This window comes from Bufo bufo, chromosome 2 (genome assembly GCF_905171765.1).
Source record: "Bufo bufo chromosome 2, aBufBuf1.1, whole genome shotgun sequence".
NCBI lineage: Eukaryota > Metazoa > Chordata > Amphibia > Anura > Bufonidae > Bufo > Bufo bufo.
This window is the reverse complement of record NC_053390.1, coordinates 666941834-666962335: the sequence shown is the minus strand read 5'-3', so window position 1 is coordinate 666962335 and position 20502 is coordinate 666941834. Positions and strand designations below refer to the sequence as shown.

The following is a 20502-nucleotide window of genomic DNA, read 5'->3' as shown; positions in this document are numbered from 1 at the left end:
CATAAAATAAAATAAAACTATTTACTTATAACAAAAACTTGATTTATAAAATAATACATTCTCTGATGTTACACTCCCCTTTAAATATATTAAATGCACTCATTAAAAGCATGGAAGATCTGTAGAGAACCTTTAGTCAGTGAAAGTTTCTGTCCAAACTCCAATGCAGCTTACCAAGTGGATCTGATTCTGCAAACCCCCCCTCACAAGGAGTTTTCCATGCTCCTGATATTGATGAACCATCACCAGGATAGGTCATTAATATCTGATCGATCGGTCAGACACCCCACATCCCCACCAATCTGCTGCTCCCTGCAGCCTCTGGCACTGGAACTAGCACTGGGAATGGAACAGGAAGCACAGCTTCCAGATGTGGGGTGTCTGACCTTCACTGATCGGCTATTAATGACCTATCCTGATAATGGGTCATCAATATCAGAAGCCTGGAAAAATCCTTTATAGAAAACCTATCCATGTATTTATGTTGCCCTAAGTGAGAGCAGCATAGTGCAAAGGGGAGATGCTGAGTTCGTGATTTGATTCAGCATTTTTACAACAAAAAAAGTGATGCTGCTCTGATTAATAGACCAATACTATAAATCCTAATTCCAGTTCCTGCACAGGCTAATTGTCAGTTCCTCCTGTAGGAGCATGTATCATAGATATAGATATTTGGGCATTAGGGTAGTCTCAGAGGGCCCATGACTAGAGAGGATCCAGAGACCCTTGGCTACTCACAACACTTCTGCAGAGGCCCTTGACCTTTAATGGATAAGATCCAGAAGACTCCAGATCACTCTCAATGCACCGCTGGTGCTTATACTGGCTGATTGCTAGGTCCCAGGAGGTAGGATTCACAGGCTCTGTCTATAAGCCCTGACACATTTAAATTGCATTTTACATGAAATTACTGATCAAAATATTCAGCACTCTGAGCTCAGCATCTCTACATATTTTATTCAACTTGGTGTTTATATTTATTCTACTTTCATGCATTGGCAACTGTACTGAAACCTTCTTTAGCTAAAGGTTGATTAGATATTGTCCATGCTTTTGTGCATTTAACATAATTTTAAGTAACCATTCACTACTATTATTTTTTTCTTAAATTGCTGGACATGCCAAACCTCTTCCAGTTCTTCCAGGAATGCTCTAAAAACAGAATAAGGCTAGGTTCACATGTGCTACGCAGTTTCTGGATAGATCCTCTGTTGCAGATTCTGGCAAAAAAAATATGCCAAAAATGTTGTATGGCAAAATGACGGTTTCCATGTTGCAAACCCAACAGTACCCATTATAGTCAGTGGGATCCATCGGGTGACAACAGTGTCTGGCATATGCCGGATCTGGCTATTCTGTTTTTTTTTTCTTGAGCTGGACCAGAATAACAGAATTTTGCCACAGATGTTAACCTAGCCTAAATATACCCTTTGTAATGTAAATCTGTTTAAGCCTCTCTGTTTGTGGATCAGTATTTTGAAACAGTACCACAGAAAATAAAACTTCTGAGATGTATGGTTTATTCCATATTCTCCAGGAGCTGAAAATGTAGTGTCCACCATAACCATCCTTTCTAAAGGCTCCCTAGCAAAAGCGAATATAGAAAATATTGAAAGGGGTCACATATTAAAGGGGTTTTCGGATACTTTTATACTGATGACTTATCCTCAGGATAGGTCATCAGTATCTGATTGGTGGGGGTCCGACACATGGGATCCCCGCTGATCAGCTGTTTGAAAAGGCACCAGCTATATGCACTCACCGCTAAAGAAGGACAATGTTTGTATTTAATTTTCAACATCATAGTACTGTCAATGTGAAAAAGAAAAATATTAAAAAATAATAGTTGTCTAATAAATATACCCATTTCTGACAGTTGTGTCCCTTTAAGCAGATTTGTAAGTTATTGTTTCTACTAAAGGCAAAATACATTTTTCTTCTTTGTACTGACTTAAAAACTAACCAAGCATGCCCAATTCAAAGCTCCATTGATATTACTGAAATTATCCGGAGGAATAATGAAGCATGCTAGAATTCAGAATAATGTCTCACAAAGGCCAAGAGAAAAAACAACTGAGTCAACCTAAGTCATTAGCTGAGAGGAAGCATTACTAATTGTGAAACATTTTCTTAATGGCGATTAATATGCTCATTAAAGTCTTCCACAAATCACAAAATATGCTGTGCGTTAAGAGAGCTACATCAATGCATGGATATGACAGTAATCAATATGGGGCTTCTTTATAAAAAGGGGAATAACAAATAAGGATTTACATTGGTGTTACGTTTTAGATTCTTTTTATTTGGTACTACTTTTAATAGAAGTACATAAATTATCACATGCAGTGAAAGATCTCTTAGACATTCACTCAAAACTGCATTGAAATGGTCTTCTAGAGGATTGGTCCTCTCCTAAAGAAGAAGGACAGCATGCATAATCTGTCATGGAACTAAAATCTCCCTCAGTTCCATAGAGATTAAATGGAGCATCAAGAAATCTAGTCTACATGAAAAGGTAGTCTTGCCTAAGAGACAGTCTTTCGGAGAGGTTTCGATGTGTCATGTACCAGCAGGTGTAAACCAACTGTACCACGTGTCCTACCTCCTCTAAGGGCATTGTCTAAGTGAACCCCTCGATTCTTCACAGTACCCCTGATGGTGGGGATAGACTTTCCCAAAGGGGAACACCAGGTCGCTAGCTCTTGAGGAGGATAGGCACACAAGGCAGCTATTTCAGGCGGACCAGGAGGTACCAGGGAAAGGTACCAGAAGTACAGGGGTAGTCAGGCAGACGGAGTCGTTACCAGGAGCAACAGTGCAGGACCGGAGGATGAGGCAGAGGCGTAGTCAGACAGGCAAAAGGTATGGGCAGATGGCACAGGTACAGGTCAGGCAATCCGGATCAGCAACAGGAGAGTCAAGGCAAGCAGGCAGGGATCACATGGGTAGCAGAATCCAGGAGCACAAGTACAAGTCAGGAACACAGGAACACAAGTGAATATCAGGAACCTTAGCAGAGCACAAGGACCTTGACTCTGAGGCATCTGGGAAGGGGGCCGAGTCACTTATATATGTGCAGAAGGGCTAGGATTGGTCAGCGAGGTCACATGACCTAACCCATAAAGCCCAGGAAGTGACGTGCTCCGGCCCTTAAGGAAGTGCTGCAAGAAACAAGCAGCAAGCATGCTGTGGCCAGGGCTGAGAGGAAACTGTGGAGCGGATCCCAGAACAACAGCACCTACACAGACAAAGCCCAGGACTGCAGCGGTGAATGGGAAACACTGGCCACAGATCACCGCTAAGCACGGGGCCCGGGACCGCAGTGGTAAGCAGGGGAACAGCGGCGCACAGCAGCCGCTGTTACATGCTGTAAATCAAACACTCTGTAGAGTACTAAATATTATGTACGATCTGCCTCAGTCCCATAGAGATACAATGGAGCAGCAGCAGGCACGAGTGACCACCAAACCATTCAAATGGGATATGGGATATCCAGTCTCGAGGTCAGAGGTGGGACCAGCGATTGACCCAGCTGTGAGAAGATACCTATCACCTTTCCTGAGGATAGGTGATAAGTTATGAATCTGAGAAACCCCCTTTAACCTCCAGATTTTAAGATTGATATTGAAGCAAATGAAAAGGGAAATCATTCTTACAAGTAACGCAAGTCTGGATACTGGTAAAATGCATCAGGGCCAAGTTTCTTCAACAGATTATACTGCAATGACCTGTAAATGATAAATGTAATGTTTGTAAAAATACTATTTACAAGTCACTATTACTTCCCAGTGGCATGCAATAAATTATTATTATGATAAAGGGTCTAGTGACATGATAGCAGTATTGCTAAAGGGATCTACTGTACACATTGTGGCAAATGGTTGATTATAAGGATGTTAAACAAGCACTGGACACTAGATGAATATTCCAGGAAACAGCAAAGTAGTATGCGGGCGCACATCCTCCCTAAGTCCTGTATTATAATCACATATTTAAAAAAAACTGTAAGATACTATATAAACAGCATGTTTGTAAAGGCATCAGAAAGCTCTTAGCCAGTGGCGTAACTAGAATGCTATGGGCCCCAGAGCAAACTTTTGACCTGGCCTCCCCATTATGTCACTTATATTAACCCATTGATGACAGAGCCTTCTTGGAGCCATAGCTTTTTTTATTTTTCTGTTCACATAGCCATATGAGGATTTGTTTTTTGCAGGACAAGTTATCCTTTCTAATGGCACCATTTAATATTGCATACAATGTATTGGAGAGCTGGAAAAAAATTCCAAATGGTGAAATTGGGAAAAAAAAACAATACCGCAACAGTTTTATGTTGTTTTGTTTAGTTTTTTTGGCGTTCACTGTGCGGTAAAACTGACCTGTTACTTTTATTCTCCAGGTCAGGACGATTACGATGATACCATATATGTATAGTTTTTCTCGCCTTTTAATACAAAAAAAATATCAAAACCTTTTGACCCCTATAACTTTCTTGTAGTTACGTGTACGGAGCTGTGTAGTGCAAATTTTTTGCGTGGTGATCCATTGATGCAATTTCGGGGTGTGTACTTCATTTTGATCACTTTTTATTTAATTTTTTGTGGGAGGTGAAGCTACCAAAAAACTTCAAATAGGACATTTTGACCTTTTTTTCCATTTCGCTGTATTGGATAAATTTTCATTTTGGGGTAATGGGGGTGTATTTGAATTTTAAAATATTTTTTTTAAAAATATTTTTAAAAACCTTTTTTTTTTTCTACACTTTTTTATAATTCCTATAGGGAACTACAATGCATTAGCGTCTATGAAGATTTTACTATGTTCCTATGGAGCCCTGCCACAGCATGGGGCTCCATAGGAACTAATGTGCAGCATTGGGGAATACAGAGGCTGCTGCACACAAACTCTGGCTCGATCGGCATCACCGCTGGTCACAGACATTAGGCCCTTGTGTCTGCAGTGCGAACTCTCTTCACAGTGTCACCTTTCCATTGCGGCCAGGCTGTGCAATACAGGAAATTAAACATACATCACATATACACATAAATCACATATACACATACATCGCATATATGACACACACATATGTGATATATCAGACACACACATATATACAGTTGCAAGAAAAATTATATAAACCCTTTGGAATGATATGGATTTCTGCACAAATTGGTCATAAAATGTGATCTGATCTTCATCTAAGTCACAACAATAGACAATCACAGTCTGCTTAAACTAATAACACACAAAGAATTAAATGTTACCATGTTTTTATTGAACACACCATGTAAACATTCACAGTGCAGGTGGAAAAAGTATGTGAACCCTTGGATTTAATAACTGGTTGAACCTCCTTTGGCAGTAATAACTTCAACCAAACGTTTCCTGTAGTTGCAGATCAGACGTGCACAACGGTCAGGAGTAATTCTTCACCATTCCTCTTTACAGAAGTGTTTCAGTTAAGCAATATTCTTGGGATGTCTGGTGTGAATCACTTTCTTGAGGTCATGCCACAGCATCTCAATCGGGTTAAGTTCAGGACTCTGACTGGGCCACTCCAGAAGGCGTATTTTCTTCTGTTTAAGCCATTCTGTTGTTGATTTACTTCTATGCTTTGGGTCGTTGTCCTGTTGCAACACCCATCTTTTGTTGAGCTTCAGCTGGTGGACAGATGGCCTTAAGTTCTCCTGCAAAATGTCTTGATAAACTTGGGAATAAATTTTTCCTTCGATGATAGCAATCCGTCCAGGCCCTGACGCAGCAAAGCAGCCCCAAACCATGATGCCCCCACCACCATACTTCACAGTTGGGATGAGGTTTTGATGTTGGAGTGCTGTGCCTCTTTATCTCCACACATAGTGTTATGTGTTTCTTCCAAACAACTAAACTTTGGTTTTATCTGTCCACAGAATATTTTGCCAGTACTGCTGTGGAACATCCAGGTGCTCTTGTGCAAACTGTAAACGTGCAGCAATGTTTTTTTGGTCAGCAGTGGTTTCCTCTGTGGTATCCTTCCATGAAATCCATTCTTGTTTAGTGTTTTACGTATCGTAGATTCGCTAACAGGGATGTTAGCATATGCCAGAAACCTTTGTAAGTCTTTAGCTGACACTCTAGGATTCTTCTTCATCTCATTGAGCAGTCTGCGCTGTGCTCTTGCAGTCATCTTTACAGGATGGCCACTCCTAGGGAGAGTAGCAGCAGTGCTGAACTTTCTCCATTCATAGACAATTTGTCTTACCGTGGACTGATGAACAGCAAGGCTTTTGGAGACACTTTTATAACCCTTTCCAGCTTTATGCAAGTCAACAATTCTTAATCGTAGGTCTTCTGAGGGCTCTTTTGTGCGAGGCATCCTTCACATCAGGCAATGCTTCTTGTGAAAAGCAAACCCAGAACTGGTGTTTTTTTTTAATAAGGCAGGGCAGCTGTAACCAACACCTCCAATCTCATCTTATTGATTGGACTCCAGTTGTCTGTCACCTCACTCCAATTAGCTATTGGAGATGTCATTAGTCTAGAGGTTCACATACTTTTTTCACCTGCACTGTGAATGTTTACATGGTGTGTTCAATAAAAACATGGTAACAGTTAATTCTTTGTGTGTTATTAGTTTAAGCAGACTGTGATTGTCTATTGTTGTGACTTAGATGAAGATCAGATCACATTTTATGACCAATTTGTGCAGAAATCCATATCATTCCAAAGGGTTCACATACTTGTTCTTGCAACTGTATATAAACTTACACACAAACACATCATATGTATGCTATACACATTCATAAGCAATCTGCTACACACACATACCGTACACACGCGCACAGCGGCATGCAAATGTTTGGGCGCCCCTGTTCAAAATTACTGTTACTGTGAACAGTTAAGCAAGTTGAAGATGAAATTATCTCCAAAAGGTATAAAGTTAAAAATGTTACATTCCTTTGTATTTTAATCAAAAATATATATATATATTTTTCTTTTACATTTTCAAAATAACAAAAAAGAAAAAGGTCCCGAAGCAAAACTTTAGTCTGGTTAGTAGCTAGCAGCAACCCCTTTGTCCAGTATCACAGCTTGTAAATGCTTTTTGTAGCCAGCCAAGAGTCTTTCAATTCTTGTTGGGATTTTTATCCATTCTTCCTCGCAGAAGTCTTCCAGTTCTGTGAGATTCCTGGGCGTCTTGCAGCCACTGCTCTTTTGAGGTTTATTCACAGATTTTCAATGTTATTCAGATTAGGGCCATGGTAAAACCCTATACAGCTTGTGCTTTTTGTGCCAGGTCTAAAAATGGGGCCTTGGTGTGGGAGGGGAAGGCCCATCTTGTTTATCACTTTCTCCGCCTGTTTTAGGCATAGAAAATGGTCTAAATCTACGCCAGCAAGGGAACTGGTGTAGATTTAGACAGGTGGTGAATACGACAACGTTATGTAGAGACCAGGGCCTCTACATAAATTCACTGCATCCACCGTAAGCTAAAAGGGTATTAACACCAGTGTATAAATTGCTGATCTTAATAAATGACCCCCATAGTTTGTGCCTTTTTAACGCTACTTTTCAGGTGCAAAGGAGATGATAAATCTCCCCCTAAGACTGATTGACACTTGGGACCCCCTCCAGTCCCAGGCACACCCCATGCGACAACAATTGTTACACACCTGTTATTCTGTGCCATTATGTAACCAGTGACTTCTCATGTGACTTCTCAGGTAACACCCAGTGGACCTGCAGACTGCTAGCAATTCATTCATACATTTCTAGTAGGAATACTACTGGAATGGCACCGCATGAAGTCATAAGAATAGATGTTCCAGAATTGTTATTACATGGGGAATGCAAATAGTTAATAAACCAGACATGTCAGGGGAGGCAGGGGCGTAGGTATAGGGGAAGTGGCTGCTTTGGGGCTCAAACTCAGAAGGGGCCTGCCCAGGAGGAGGACTAAAATATTCCATTGTCAGGGCCTCCTCAACAGTATATATAATGACATTATATACAGTGACACTGTAGGAATCTGACAGAGCAGGGCCCGATCTTAGAGAGCGATCTTGACTAGCAACAGGAGTGGAGGTTGCACGGGAGGAGGGGGTTGCAAAGAATTTGCTGTGGGGCCCAGTCATTTCTAGTTACGCCACTGAGTGTGCATGCTGGGAGTTGTAGTTTCAGAAGGCTGCTGATCTCCAGGCTACTGTATAGTAGGCTATTATGTGTGAATATCTGGGATCAAATATATCTTTAAATAATTTGCAGATCAATTTCAGTTGTAAATCAAACAATATGTCAGTAATTCACATATTCCAGAAGAATGTATTGACCAAAAAAACAATAAAATTACAATGAATTCTACAATGAATCTTACTATAAAACTTCTTCAATGAAATAATAAGACAGATAAGGCACAGACGTGTAGATAGTTTTTTTAATCCAGATAAACAGACTGTCCCGCTTTACTTACAACATGGTCACATTTGAGGAGACAGAAGGGACACCTCGTAATTTGGCTCCATCACAGTCAAGTTCTAAGCCACGGCACAAACACTGAGCTGGCACTTCCCCAAGCACTGGATAAAAAGAAATTGAAACATGAAAGAAGAGAATGGCAAGATGGCATTGAAAGGTCACCTAGCGATATCGGCTCCTTGGGTTCTAATTGTCAGTAGGACAATTTATTTTAGATGATGCTGCATTCTGAAGGAAATTGTTAAAGGATTGTACAGTAGATTCTGTTAGTGGCTAACCAAATGACCCAGGTCAGATTCCCACCAGGAAATCACTCAATGAACTGGCATTTTCTGCTTCTCTGTGCTGAAACATGGGCATATTGGGTCAGCTGTGGGAAGACTTGATCATCAGCTCAAGTGTTGAAGCCATGCTTTCAATATACTGTATGATATGGGTGTGGTGGAAATTACCTGTGGCGATATCCATGTTTTTTTTACCTAATGCAAATTGTGAACGGTGCTAAATCATTATTCATTTGTAAAGTAGTACTTTCCTCGGTTACAATGCCAGTGTGTAAAAGTTGCTAGACACAGATAGATGCCACATGTTGAATTAGGGTTGAGTCATTTACTGTGTATGGGAACACTGTCAGTGCTAAATATATTTAAAGGGTTGCGTTCAGGACTAAAAGCAGGGTTCAATAAAACAAATGTGTTACAGCGAATATTCTGGACATGAAGAAAATCAGAGGAAAAATCTTCTCAGTGGACTGGAAGAGCTAGGTCCAGAAGAAAGATCTTGGGAGCAAGCTGAAAATGTTAAGGCTCCTGATCTTCTGAAAAAAGCATAGTAGCAATCTGGACCAAAATAAAAAGAGGGTGCAAGGGCGAAGTGGTAGTGTTATGCTACAGCAGCACTTGTGGCTGCTGTTCTGCTTGCTTCGCCCGGTGTCCACCTCCCACTGTCTTCTTCCCAGTGCTTGCTCTTGTCCCTTCAGACCGCTTTCACACGAGCGAGTTGTACACTCCGGACTAGGAGCATGAGTATAAGACAACTCCCGTCCTGAACTCCTAGCACTGCCGGTATCGCATAGCATTATATTGATTTATGATGCTATGTAACCATTAGAGGTCTGGAATGTATTGGATAACACTGACATAATGCTGCACTGTTATCTAATACATTCCAGACCTCTAAGGGTTACATAGCATCATAAATCAATATAATGGTATGCGACACCGGCAGTGTTAGGAGTTCAAGACGGGAGCTGTCTTATACTCACACTCCGCTCGTGTGAAAGCGGCCTCACAAAGGCTGTGGCCTGCTTGCCGGCAAGGCCTCTCTTTCTCTGCACATAAGGCACATGGCCAACTATGAAAAGGCCAGCACACGCACCCAAATCTGCACCATCCAATGGCTGCCAACCGTGAGGGTTCTCCGGAAGTTATTTAAAATCGACACCAGAAATCTATCCTACAATGTGAGCAGTACTGGTTGCCTCCACTTGCAGAGTTGCCAAGGGGGGTAAATGGGCAGGGCCTCACTACACACTGGCACTTTGTATATACTACACACTGGTGAGTGTTCCTGTCAGGCTACTCAGCCATGATGGCATATCATAGGCAGGATCACATCATTAACATCTATTGTAGAGCAGTGCTGGCCCTGCCCCTCACCATCCTAGGCATCTGTGCAAGTGGAGGCAACCATCCTTGCTCACATTCTAGGACAGGTTGCTTGTGACCATTATAAATCATTCCCAGAGAACCCCTTTAAGGCCCCTGTCCCCTGTCAGAGGGTGCCTGAGCAATAGGCATTATAGTGTACTAGTATCCTTCAAAGTTGTCTGTTCTGTTGTCTGCCCATGTACTCACTTTCTGTCTGTCCTGGATTCTGACCCTCTGCTGCCTGACCTGACCTGATTTTTTGCTGTCTGCCGTTGGATTGTTTACAGTAAAGCATGTATTTTGCCTGCCCTGACCTTGGCCTGTCTGTAACTGTGACTGGATTCCTTGGTGCCCAGCACCGATGTCTCTGACCCCCGTGGGTCAGCTGTCAGTCACACAGAGACTACTCCAGAAGATAGAGTCCCGGTAATTCCCATTCAGCAAAGTTCAGATCCCTGTACAGGGGTTAAAGGATAAGTGCCAGGGATTGCCCAGTTAACGCCTTTAGGATTAGCCCAAAGTAAAATCCGTCTGCTGACACAGTGGTTCTGCATCCACTGCTGTAACAGTGGGTGAGAACCTGTTAGCCCACCCAAGATGGTCTTTTTGAGGTATATAAGCAGACTTCTCACCATGGTCGCCAAGAGCAACTCTTGCATTATATGCAGACCATTTCAGACCATCTGGATACCTTGTCCACTACTGCTCCAGTACCACAACCTCAAGCCTCAGTGTTTTCACCATCACCTCCAGCTGTCACAGTCTCCTGCACCTCCAACTTGCATATCTAGCTTCCCCCACGCTAAAATTATAACTGGCAGGTTGGTTTCCTGAATTGATCTCTGTTTCAGACAATGCCTCAAGGAATCTACATGTACCTTTCAGAGGCCCACATTTCTGTCTTCTGCATCCCCTACTCTGGAGCATATGCAACCAGACAAGATCTGATTGTTCAAGGATAAACAGGTTGTCCAAAGACATACTAACATGGAACTTAGATTGTGAGCCCCATTGGGCACAGTGTGATGCTAATGTCTGTAAAGCACTGCAGAATATCTCAGCACTGTATAAGGGCTCATGCACACCAATGTGTGCCGGCCGTTCCGTGCATTGGAGACCGTAATTTGCTTCCGTGGGGTTCCGTGCCTCCGTTCCGCACTGCACCTTACGGAATGCGGACTCATTCAAGTGAATGGGTCCGCATCAGCGGTGCACAAACAGCCGGGGACCGTATATTGCAGACCCACTGTTTGCAGGCCGCAATATGGGCACTGACGGCATACATTCGTGTGCATGAGCCCTAAGTGAGTATTATAAATAAATAAATAAATAAAATAGACACTGTAGAGAATTATGCATGTATTGCTGAGCCAAAGAAACAACCAGAGCGAACACAAGTTCTCTCCAAAGTAAACATTTACTCTGGCTCTGCATAAAACTTCCAGCATCAGTCCTTGGTGATCTGACATCGCATACCAACTGTGCATCTGGTGAGGATTTTGCACACAGAGAAGTGTTCTCCTTGTCTTTGGGACTGCCTGGCATCAGTATAGCCTTACTGAGCTCCACCATTTCCTCAGAATCTTCAGTGCCTACCAGCTACCTAGACTAGAAATGCAGATATCTTTCATAAGAAGGAGGCTGAGACTCTGTCACCACATTCTCCGCATTACTGTCCCATCGATCTGGTGCCAGGAACTAATCCTCCATGTGGCCATGTCTATCTGTTGTCTCTGTCAGAAGCACAAATCATGTCTCCTTACATTAAAGAAAACCTTGACAGGACTTAATTCTTAAGCTCTCTTTATGGACAGTTGCTGATTTCTTTTTTGTTAAGAAAAATGATGTCTCCTTCCAGCCGTGTATTGATTACCGTGAACTAAATAACATTACTGTAAAAAAAACTAATACCCTTTGCCACTAAACCCTGAGTTCTTTGATAGGCTCAATGGAGCCAGGATCCTGACAAAGTTAGCTTACAATCTCATCCTGATTCCAGAGGGTGATGAGTATAAGATCTCTTGAGTGTAACACCTGGACCTGTCACTATAAATGTTTTGTCATGCCCTTTGGCCTCAGTTACTCTATGGCGGCTTTTCAAGCACTAATTAATGATGTCTTTTGCGATCTCCTCTATACCCATGTAGTGGTCTATTTGGATGGCATCTTGATCTTTTCACTCAACCTGACTTACCATTGGAGACATACAGTCCTGATCAAAAGTTTAAGACCACTTGAAAAATGGCAAAAAATCATATTTAGCATGGCTGGATCTTAACAAGGTTTCAAGTAGAGCTTCAACATGCAACAAGAAGAAATGGGAATGAGACAAAACATTTTTTGAGCATTCAATTTAATGAAAAGAACAAATAAACTGAAACAGGCTGTTTTTCAGCTGATCAAAAGTTTAGGACCACATGCCTTTAAAAGGCCAAATCTGTGCAAAGATGTGGATTCATTGTCATTTTCTGTCAGGTAGTCACACAGGTAGCAAAGGCAAAAAAACTGTCCCTTTTTTAAACGTGGTCGGGTTGTTGAACTGCATAAACAGGGTCTCTCACAGCGCCATCGCTGCTGAGGTGGGACGCAGTAAAACAGTCATTTGGAATTTCTTAAATGATCCTGAGGGTTATGGAACAAAAAAGTCAAGTGGAAGACCCAAAAAAATTTCATCAGCACTGAGCCGGAGGATTCAATTGGCTGTCCGTCAAGACACTGGACGATCCTCGACCCAAATTAAGGCCTTTACTGGTGCTGACTGCTGCCCCATAACCATCAGACGGCATCTGAGACTAAAGGGCTTCAAAAACAAAAAACGTCTTCAAAGACCTCGTCTCCTTGAACGCCACAGAACTGCTATTTGGACTTTGCAAGAGAGCACCAAACATGGGACATTCAAAGGTGGAAGAAAGTTTTATTCTCTGATGAGAAAAAATGTAACCTTGATGGTCCTGATGGTTTCCAACGTTACTGGCATGACAAGCAGATCCCACCTGAGATGTTTTCTACGCGCCACAGTGGAGGGGGCGCCATAATGGTCTGGGGTGCTTTTTCCTTCAGTGGAACAATGGAGCTTCAGGAAGTGCAGGGGCGTCAAACGGCCGCTGGCTATGTCCAGATGTTGCAGAGAGCATTCCTCATGACTGAGGGCCCACGTCTGTGTGGTAACGACTGGGTTTTTCAACAGGACAACGCTACAGTACACAATGCCCACAGGACAAGGGACTTCTTCCAGGAGAATAACATCACTCTTTTGGCCCATCCTGCATGTTCCCCTGATCTAAATCCAATTGAGAACCTTTGGGGATGGACGGCAAGGAAAGTTTACAAAAATGGACAACAGTTCCAGACAGTAGATGGCCTTCGTGCAGCCGTCTTCACCACTTGGAGAAATGTTCCCACTCACCTCATGGAAACGCTTGCATCAAGCATGCCGAAACAAATTTTTATAGTGATAAACAATAACGGCGGAGCTACTCATTACTGAGTTCATATTTGGAAGTTGGATTTCTGTTTTGGGGGGGGGGTTTAGTTTTTTTTTGAAGGTGTGCTCCTAAACTTTTGATCAGCTGAAAAACAGCCTTTTTCAGTTTATTCGTTGTTTTCATTAAATTGAATGCTCAAAAAATGTTTTGTCTCACTCCCATTTCTTCTTGTTGCATGTTGAAGCTCTACTTGGAACCTTGTTAAGATCTAGCCATGCTAAATATGATTTTTTGCCATTTTTCAAGTGGTCTTAAACTTTTGATCAGGACTGTCTATGCTCGGTCCTCCAGTACTTGAGGGAGAATAGAATTTATGCTAAATTTGAAAAGTGCATGCATGAAAAGATTTCTCTACCCTTCCTGGGCTACATTATCTTTGACAGATCCCATATAAAACTGTTTGGTTTATGTTTGAAATTAAATTAATAAAATCATGTTTTTTATGGGGAACAGTTATGACTCATGGCCTCTTTTTATATAGAAATATATAAGCAAGTTGTTCCGTGATTATAATGAGCATATAGAGAAGTGGATATTTTTTTGTAAGTATATTATCTGTGACCGTGTCATAGAGGTAACATAGTAACATAGTATATAAGGCCGAAAAAAAAGACATTTCTCCATCCAGTTCGGCCTGTTATCCTGCAAGTTGATCCAGAGGAAGGCAAAAAAAAAAAAACTGTGAGGTAGAAGACAATTTTCCCCACTTAAGGGGGAAAAAATTCCTTCCCGACTCCAATCAGGCAATCAGAATAACTCCCTGGATCAACGACCCATCTCTAGTAGCTATAGCCTGTAATATTATTACACTCCAGAAATACATCCAGGCCCCTCTTGAATTCCTTTATTGTACTCACCATCACCATCTCCTCAGGCAGAGAGTTCCATAGTCTCACTGCTCTTACCGTAAAGAATCCTTTTCTATGTTTGTGTACAAACCTTCTCTCCTCCAGACGCAGGGGGTGTCCTCTCGTCACAGTCACAGTCCTGGGGATAAATAGATGATGGGAGAGATCTGGCCTTGGCAGCAGCTGACTGACACTGGCCTTTACTGCTTAGATTGCTGTTTATTAAAATTCTGTGGTACTTTTCCATGTCAGTGTTACTGAGTGTTTTACCATTTAGTATGTACTGGTGATTTGCATTATTCCTTCCCATGTGCATAACCTTACATTTGTCAGTGTTAAACCCCTCTGCCCAAGCCTCTAATCTATCCAGATCCACCTGTAGCAGTATATTGTCCTCTTCAGTGTTAATTACTTTACATAGTTTAGTGTCATCTGCAAAATATTTTACTGTGCAAGCCTTCTACAAGATCATTAATAAATATATTGAAGAGAATAGGGCCCAATACTGACCCCTGAGGTACTCCACTAGTGACAGTGACCCAATCTGAGTGTGTACCATTAATAACCAGCCTCTGTTTTCTATCACTGAGCCAGTTACTTACCCACATATAGACGTTTTCTCCCAGTCCGAGCATTCTCATTTTATATACTAACCTTTTATGTGGTACAGTGGATCCTGAGAAGTTGTCTGAGGTACTAGACTAGCCCCGTCCTACAGGCCTGCATGCTATCCAGTGGTTTCTGGGCTTTACTAATTATTACAGACAATTCATTCATAACTTTTCCACCTTGACTGGCCCTAATTCTGCCCTTACTCGGAAGGGAGTGAATGTCAAGGGTGGTCTTCAGAGGCCAAGTCAGCCTTCCAGTCTCTCAGGCAAACCTCCTCTTCATTAATTCTTCATCGTCGAGATGTCTCCAATCACTTCTGGAGGTGGACATATCCTTTGTGGGATCCAGAGCCATTCTTAGGCTACTTTCACATCGGCATTATTGTTATACGGTTTTGAGATCCAGCAGGGTATCTCAAAACCACAGCAAAACGCTTCTGTCCTAGTACAGTAATAAAACTGGCTGCATCCGTTCAGAACGGATCCTGTTATATTATATCAAAAATGAAGAAACCATTGTAAATCAGGTATACCGTGGCTCACCCAAACCGGATCTATGGTTTTTAGATGATTCACCTAATCATCCCAAATAAATAGCAAATTTAAAATTTAAAAACAGGCACTCACCATCTGACAAATATTAAAAATAAATTAATTTTATTAAAATAAATTGATAAAAATATCGTACTGCCCTTACAGTCTTGATATGCTTAGATTGTTGGACACCACTTACTAGACATCACACTTCAGATATTGCAATCATGTGAACTAAATGTGCATTAGTGCTTAAACAATGTATCTAAAATGATTAACATTAACAAACATGACAGTTTGTGCAAAATACTTCTTACAATATATCAATTATCAATTCTTAATACCCTAATATAAAACATGGTGTATCAATAATAATATTACAATAGTAAAACCGTATGTTGTGATATAAATGTGAATAAAAAATTATCCTCCCAGGGATGGTTGTCACTATTGATATGTGACGCTGTAAAGAGTTACTTGCAAAAATATAAGATGTTTAAAAACAGAAGAAATCGGTCTCTTGGGAGGCCAGGTATCAATAATAAGGCTGGCGTCTGGGGCGTCCCCCTCGCACAGCCTCTTACCTGTTACCTCCGTTCACTGATCTCCAGGCTGTGTCTCCTTTGCTCTATGTAGCGCACGAGTGTCACGCAGTCCTGCGGTCCTTCTGGTTGTTCGGTATATCGATTATTGTTACCATAGTACGAACTTTCCAGCTATGTGGAGCGCGGACCTCAGCGTCTCACGTGAAAGAGTTTGCAGTCTTTGCCGTAGAGTAGCAGCTTGGTTGTATCACGTGACGTGACGTCAGCCGGATCAGGTGATATTTTTACTCTGTTCGAATGTGAGGTGTCTTTAAAGGGCCCAGTGCCCCAAATAAAATTCCAATTAAGGTATGGAATGAAATCTCTTTATGGTGGTCTTAGGTGGGTAGTTATGAGTCCAAAACGGCCAGACGCGTTTCGAGGTGACAACCTCTTCCTCAGTGGCCTCAGTTCCTAATACAACTACCCCCTTCTTATATAGTCAATGACCTTGAAAACCCACCTAAGACATGGTCTGGATTTTAGGGATTTTCATCCAATCTCAGTATTTTATTTCTCACTTGTTATGGTGAAGTTTTTACTCTTATGAAGAAGGGCTTTCAATCTTTTTTTAAACTTTTTAAAAAAAAGGTATATATAGAATTAAGACCCATGTAGTTAATTCTACAATGCAACAAGATGCCTAAGTCTCTTGCGTCTTATATTATATGTATGTCAATCATGAAGACCATCTTTAAAAAGGAAAAAAGCAAAAAGAGGCAGAAAACTTCTGTAGTTTCTTTGAGTTTGTAATGCGTTTTCTCATTTTCTTTCGATATTCCACTCCATGTTGTTATACATATCATTAATTATGGCAAGACTTCTAAAAAGAACCCATTATTCAGTTGAAAGACGCATATAATTAAATCCATAAGATGATAAGATACATAAATCTATATTGCATACTACATTTATATTCATATCCACATATGTGTGCTGAATAAAATCTCCTCTTTAGGGATGGAAGAAATAAAAAGGGCAAAAAAAGGCACCCAAAAAAAGACATCCAAAAAATGCACCTGCGATTTCTCTGCGTTTTTGATGCGTTTTTTCGTTCCTTAAAAGATATTCCATATTATTCATCCTGACAGTTTGAGGAGGTAATCTCTCATTATTAGTTTTAATATGCAATTTAATATTGATAGTTTTGATATGTAGTTGGCAATAGAGTGGGGGAGGAAGAGCAAGGAGGAAAAAAGTGCCTACATTTTTGTTATTTATAATACATTTTGAACTCTTCTTTTAGCTGTCCCCTTTTGTATTGTCAATTGCATCTGTTCAGTTCTGCACATTCAACATAACTGAACAGATGCAATTGACAATACAAAAGGGGACAGCTAAAAGAAGAGTTCAAAATGTATTATAAATAGCAAAAATGTAGGCACTCCTTGCTCTTTCTCCCCCACTCTATTGCCAGCTACATATCAAAACTATCAATATAAAATTGCATATTAAAACTAATGGTGAGAGATTTCCTCCTCAAACTGTCAGGATACGATACAATATTTTTCTCAATTTATTTTAATAAAATGTATTTATTTTTAATATTTGTCAGATGGTGAGGGCCTGTTTTTAAATTTTAAATTTGCATTGTAAATCAATGGGCGCTAGATCCACTTTTTTTTGACTTACATGGATTTTGGTCCCGGATGTGGCTTGTTCAGTTTCCCTTGCCGCACACAAAAACGTTGCTTGCAGTGATTTAGTGTCCGGCATGGGAACGCAAAAAAACAGAATTTAATCCTTTGGGTGAGCTCCGTTCATTTGTTCCATTTTATCCCCAATGACCTGTGCCAGATCTCAAAACCGGACAACACATCGCTGATGCCTTACTTAGAAGGGGGCCTATGGCAAGATGCACACCTGCGGCCTTCTCCGCTGCAGAATGGAATTATTCCATTGGTGACAATCAAGGTGGCCCTTGAAGAGTGAAGTCATCTGATGGAGGTTGCCTGCCATTCTGTTATTATTTACATAGGCCACAGGAACTTAATGTATCTGCAGTCTGCTCAATATCTTAATCCTCGTCAAGCTCAGTGGTTGTTGGTTTCTGCACGCTTCAATTTAATTGTAATTCTTTTTCTTGGTGGACTAGAAGGGCTATGGTCCATCAGAAAGATCTTGCCTCCAGCAATCAGGACGAATGAAGAGAGGGCATAACAGGGGTGCTTGCTATTCCAGTGGTGGCTCGCTGCTGCCCCTATTCTGCTTACCTCTCCTGGTGGCCCGGATCCACCTCCCACTGTCTTCTTCCTGGTAGTTCTGGCTGTCAGATCTGTTCTGTCCCTTGCTGGCAAGCTGTGACCTGCCTGCCAGCAAGGCCTCTACTGCTCTTCTTGTAGGGCGTGCACTCTCTGGCTCTTAAAGGGCCAGTGCATGTGCAGTCTAATCTTCACCAGCCTATGACTGGCAACCTTGGGGTACCTATGGCACCCTTCGTTGTGTGAGGGTACCTGAGCAATAGGTGTTCTAGAAAAGGTATCTGCTCTGTTGGCTGCCCATGTACCGATTTTCTGTTTGTTAACTCGATTCTGACCCTCCACTGCATGACCTGACTTCTGTGTTGACCTTTTTCTTCTGGCCCTGACCTCGGACCATTTATTGTATAACACGTATTCTGAATGCCCTGACTTTGGCCTGTCCCTGACTATGACTCTGCTTGACCCCTCGGCGCCTTGCACTGATGTCTCTGACGCCCATTAGTCACACAGAGACTACTCCAGGATGTAGCGGCCTGGTTGTGCCCCAGCAGCGAAGTCCAGATCTGTGTACAGGGGATGGTGAGAATAATGCCCTTAGGATTAGCCCAAAATCAAATCTGTTTGTTGACATAGTGGTTCCATGCCCACTACCATAATAAAATAGACTACTAGGGAGTCACTGCCCCTTTAATGTTTTCCAGCACAGTAGTTTATTTACATGTGAGTGGGGCTGAGCTGCAGAACTAGGTGCTTCTGTGCATATGGATGAGACTCTATATCTGAATATACAATGAAGGTGCATCTGGACTTTTTATAGCATGGGCCCCCTTATTCTTCTCATTATGGGTGTTCCCAGGAGTTGAACACCCTCATATAAAGCATTGATGGCTTATCCTAAGGAAAGGCCCTCATTTTTTTTCTCCTAGATAATTTCACACCCGTGACAAGTGGTAGAAGATCTGAAAGACCGGCTGCACGTCAGTGATCTGACAGCTTCTTTTGGTTTCACCTTGTCTATGTGTTGCTGGGATGTCCACACCTCCTTTTCAGGTGTAGATCATGTGACCATAACTACTCCCTTCTTAGTCTGGCTTTACCCATCACTCCTTGCGGTTGACAGCTCATTCTGGTTGTGGATCGTTTGGTGTCTGGATCTCGGCTGAGTTCCTGCTTTCCATTTACCTGGAGTTAAGTGTCTTTTGTATTGTGTTTATTTCCCTGTCTCTTGGTACCAGACCTGAGGCAGACTCTTGTTCCTTAAGCTGGGAAGGAACAGGTCATCTGTGGCCCAATCACTATCTTCAGGGCATTCTAAGGTGAGCCAGGCTTAGTTTCCTGCAGATGAACAGTCCTACCTTCGGGGTCTGTTCATTCTGTTAGCAGTCAGGGCTCGGGTTGGGATTTATTAGGTGGTGACCTTTCCCCTTTCCCTAGTTTGCAGGCCTGGTACCTTCTCCCTCCCTTTTGTGTTTGGTGTGGAGTTCCGCTCCCACACCATGCCGTGACATTATCAACCGCCAAAACCACCATTTTGTTTGTGTCAGTGCGGCGATGGATCCAATCTCTGCACTCGTCGGACAACTACAGGGGTTGTCTTTGGAGGTAGCTGACCTCCACAAAACTGTCTCGCAGATCCAGAGAACTCAGGCGGCTGGATCCGACAGTGGGAATCAGTCTGTCCCTGAACCTAAGGTTGCTCTCCCGGACAGATTTTCCAGGGGGCAGTGACAATTTCAGGCTGTTTAAGGAATCATGCAAATTATATTTTAAGCTACGTCCTCATTCTTCTGGTGATGAGAGTCAGAGAGTGGGTATAATTATGTCATTGCTTAAAGGAGACGCTCAGGCATGGGCTTTTTCTTTGCTGACCGGATTGCAGTCCCTCCGGTCGGTAGATGAGTTTTTCGGAGCTCTAGGTCTGATCTACGACGACCCGTATCGGATTTCCCTGGCCGAGACCAAGTTGCGTGGTTTACGCCATGGAAAGCGCTCTGCGGAGATCTATTGCTCAGAATTTAGGAGATGGGCTACGGATACGGAGTGGAATGATCCAGCTCTCCATAGTCAATTTTGTCAGGGGTTATCCGAAAGGGTGAAAGATGCGTTGGCCACGAAAATCCGGAGTCATTGGAGGCG

General features: G+C 42.1%; 1 protein-coding gene across 1 annotated transcript in view; it reads right to left on the bottom strand.

The window, feature by feature from the left end:
• The window catches only part of RXFP1 (relaxin family peptide receptor 1), a 476211-nt gene that overhangs the window by 87655 nt on the left and 368054 nt on the right, over window positions 1–20502 (bottom strand). Inside the window, exons 4-5 of the mRNA XM_040418599.1 lie at window positions 8450–8555; window positions 3657–3728 (exon numbers count right to left, since the gene is read on the bottom strand). Of these exons, the coding sequence (XP_040274533.1) occupies window positions 3657–3728; window positions 8450–8555 (178 nt within the window). The remainder of the gene's footprint in view (window positions 1–3656; window positions 3729–8449; window positions 8556–20502) is intronic.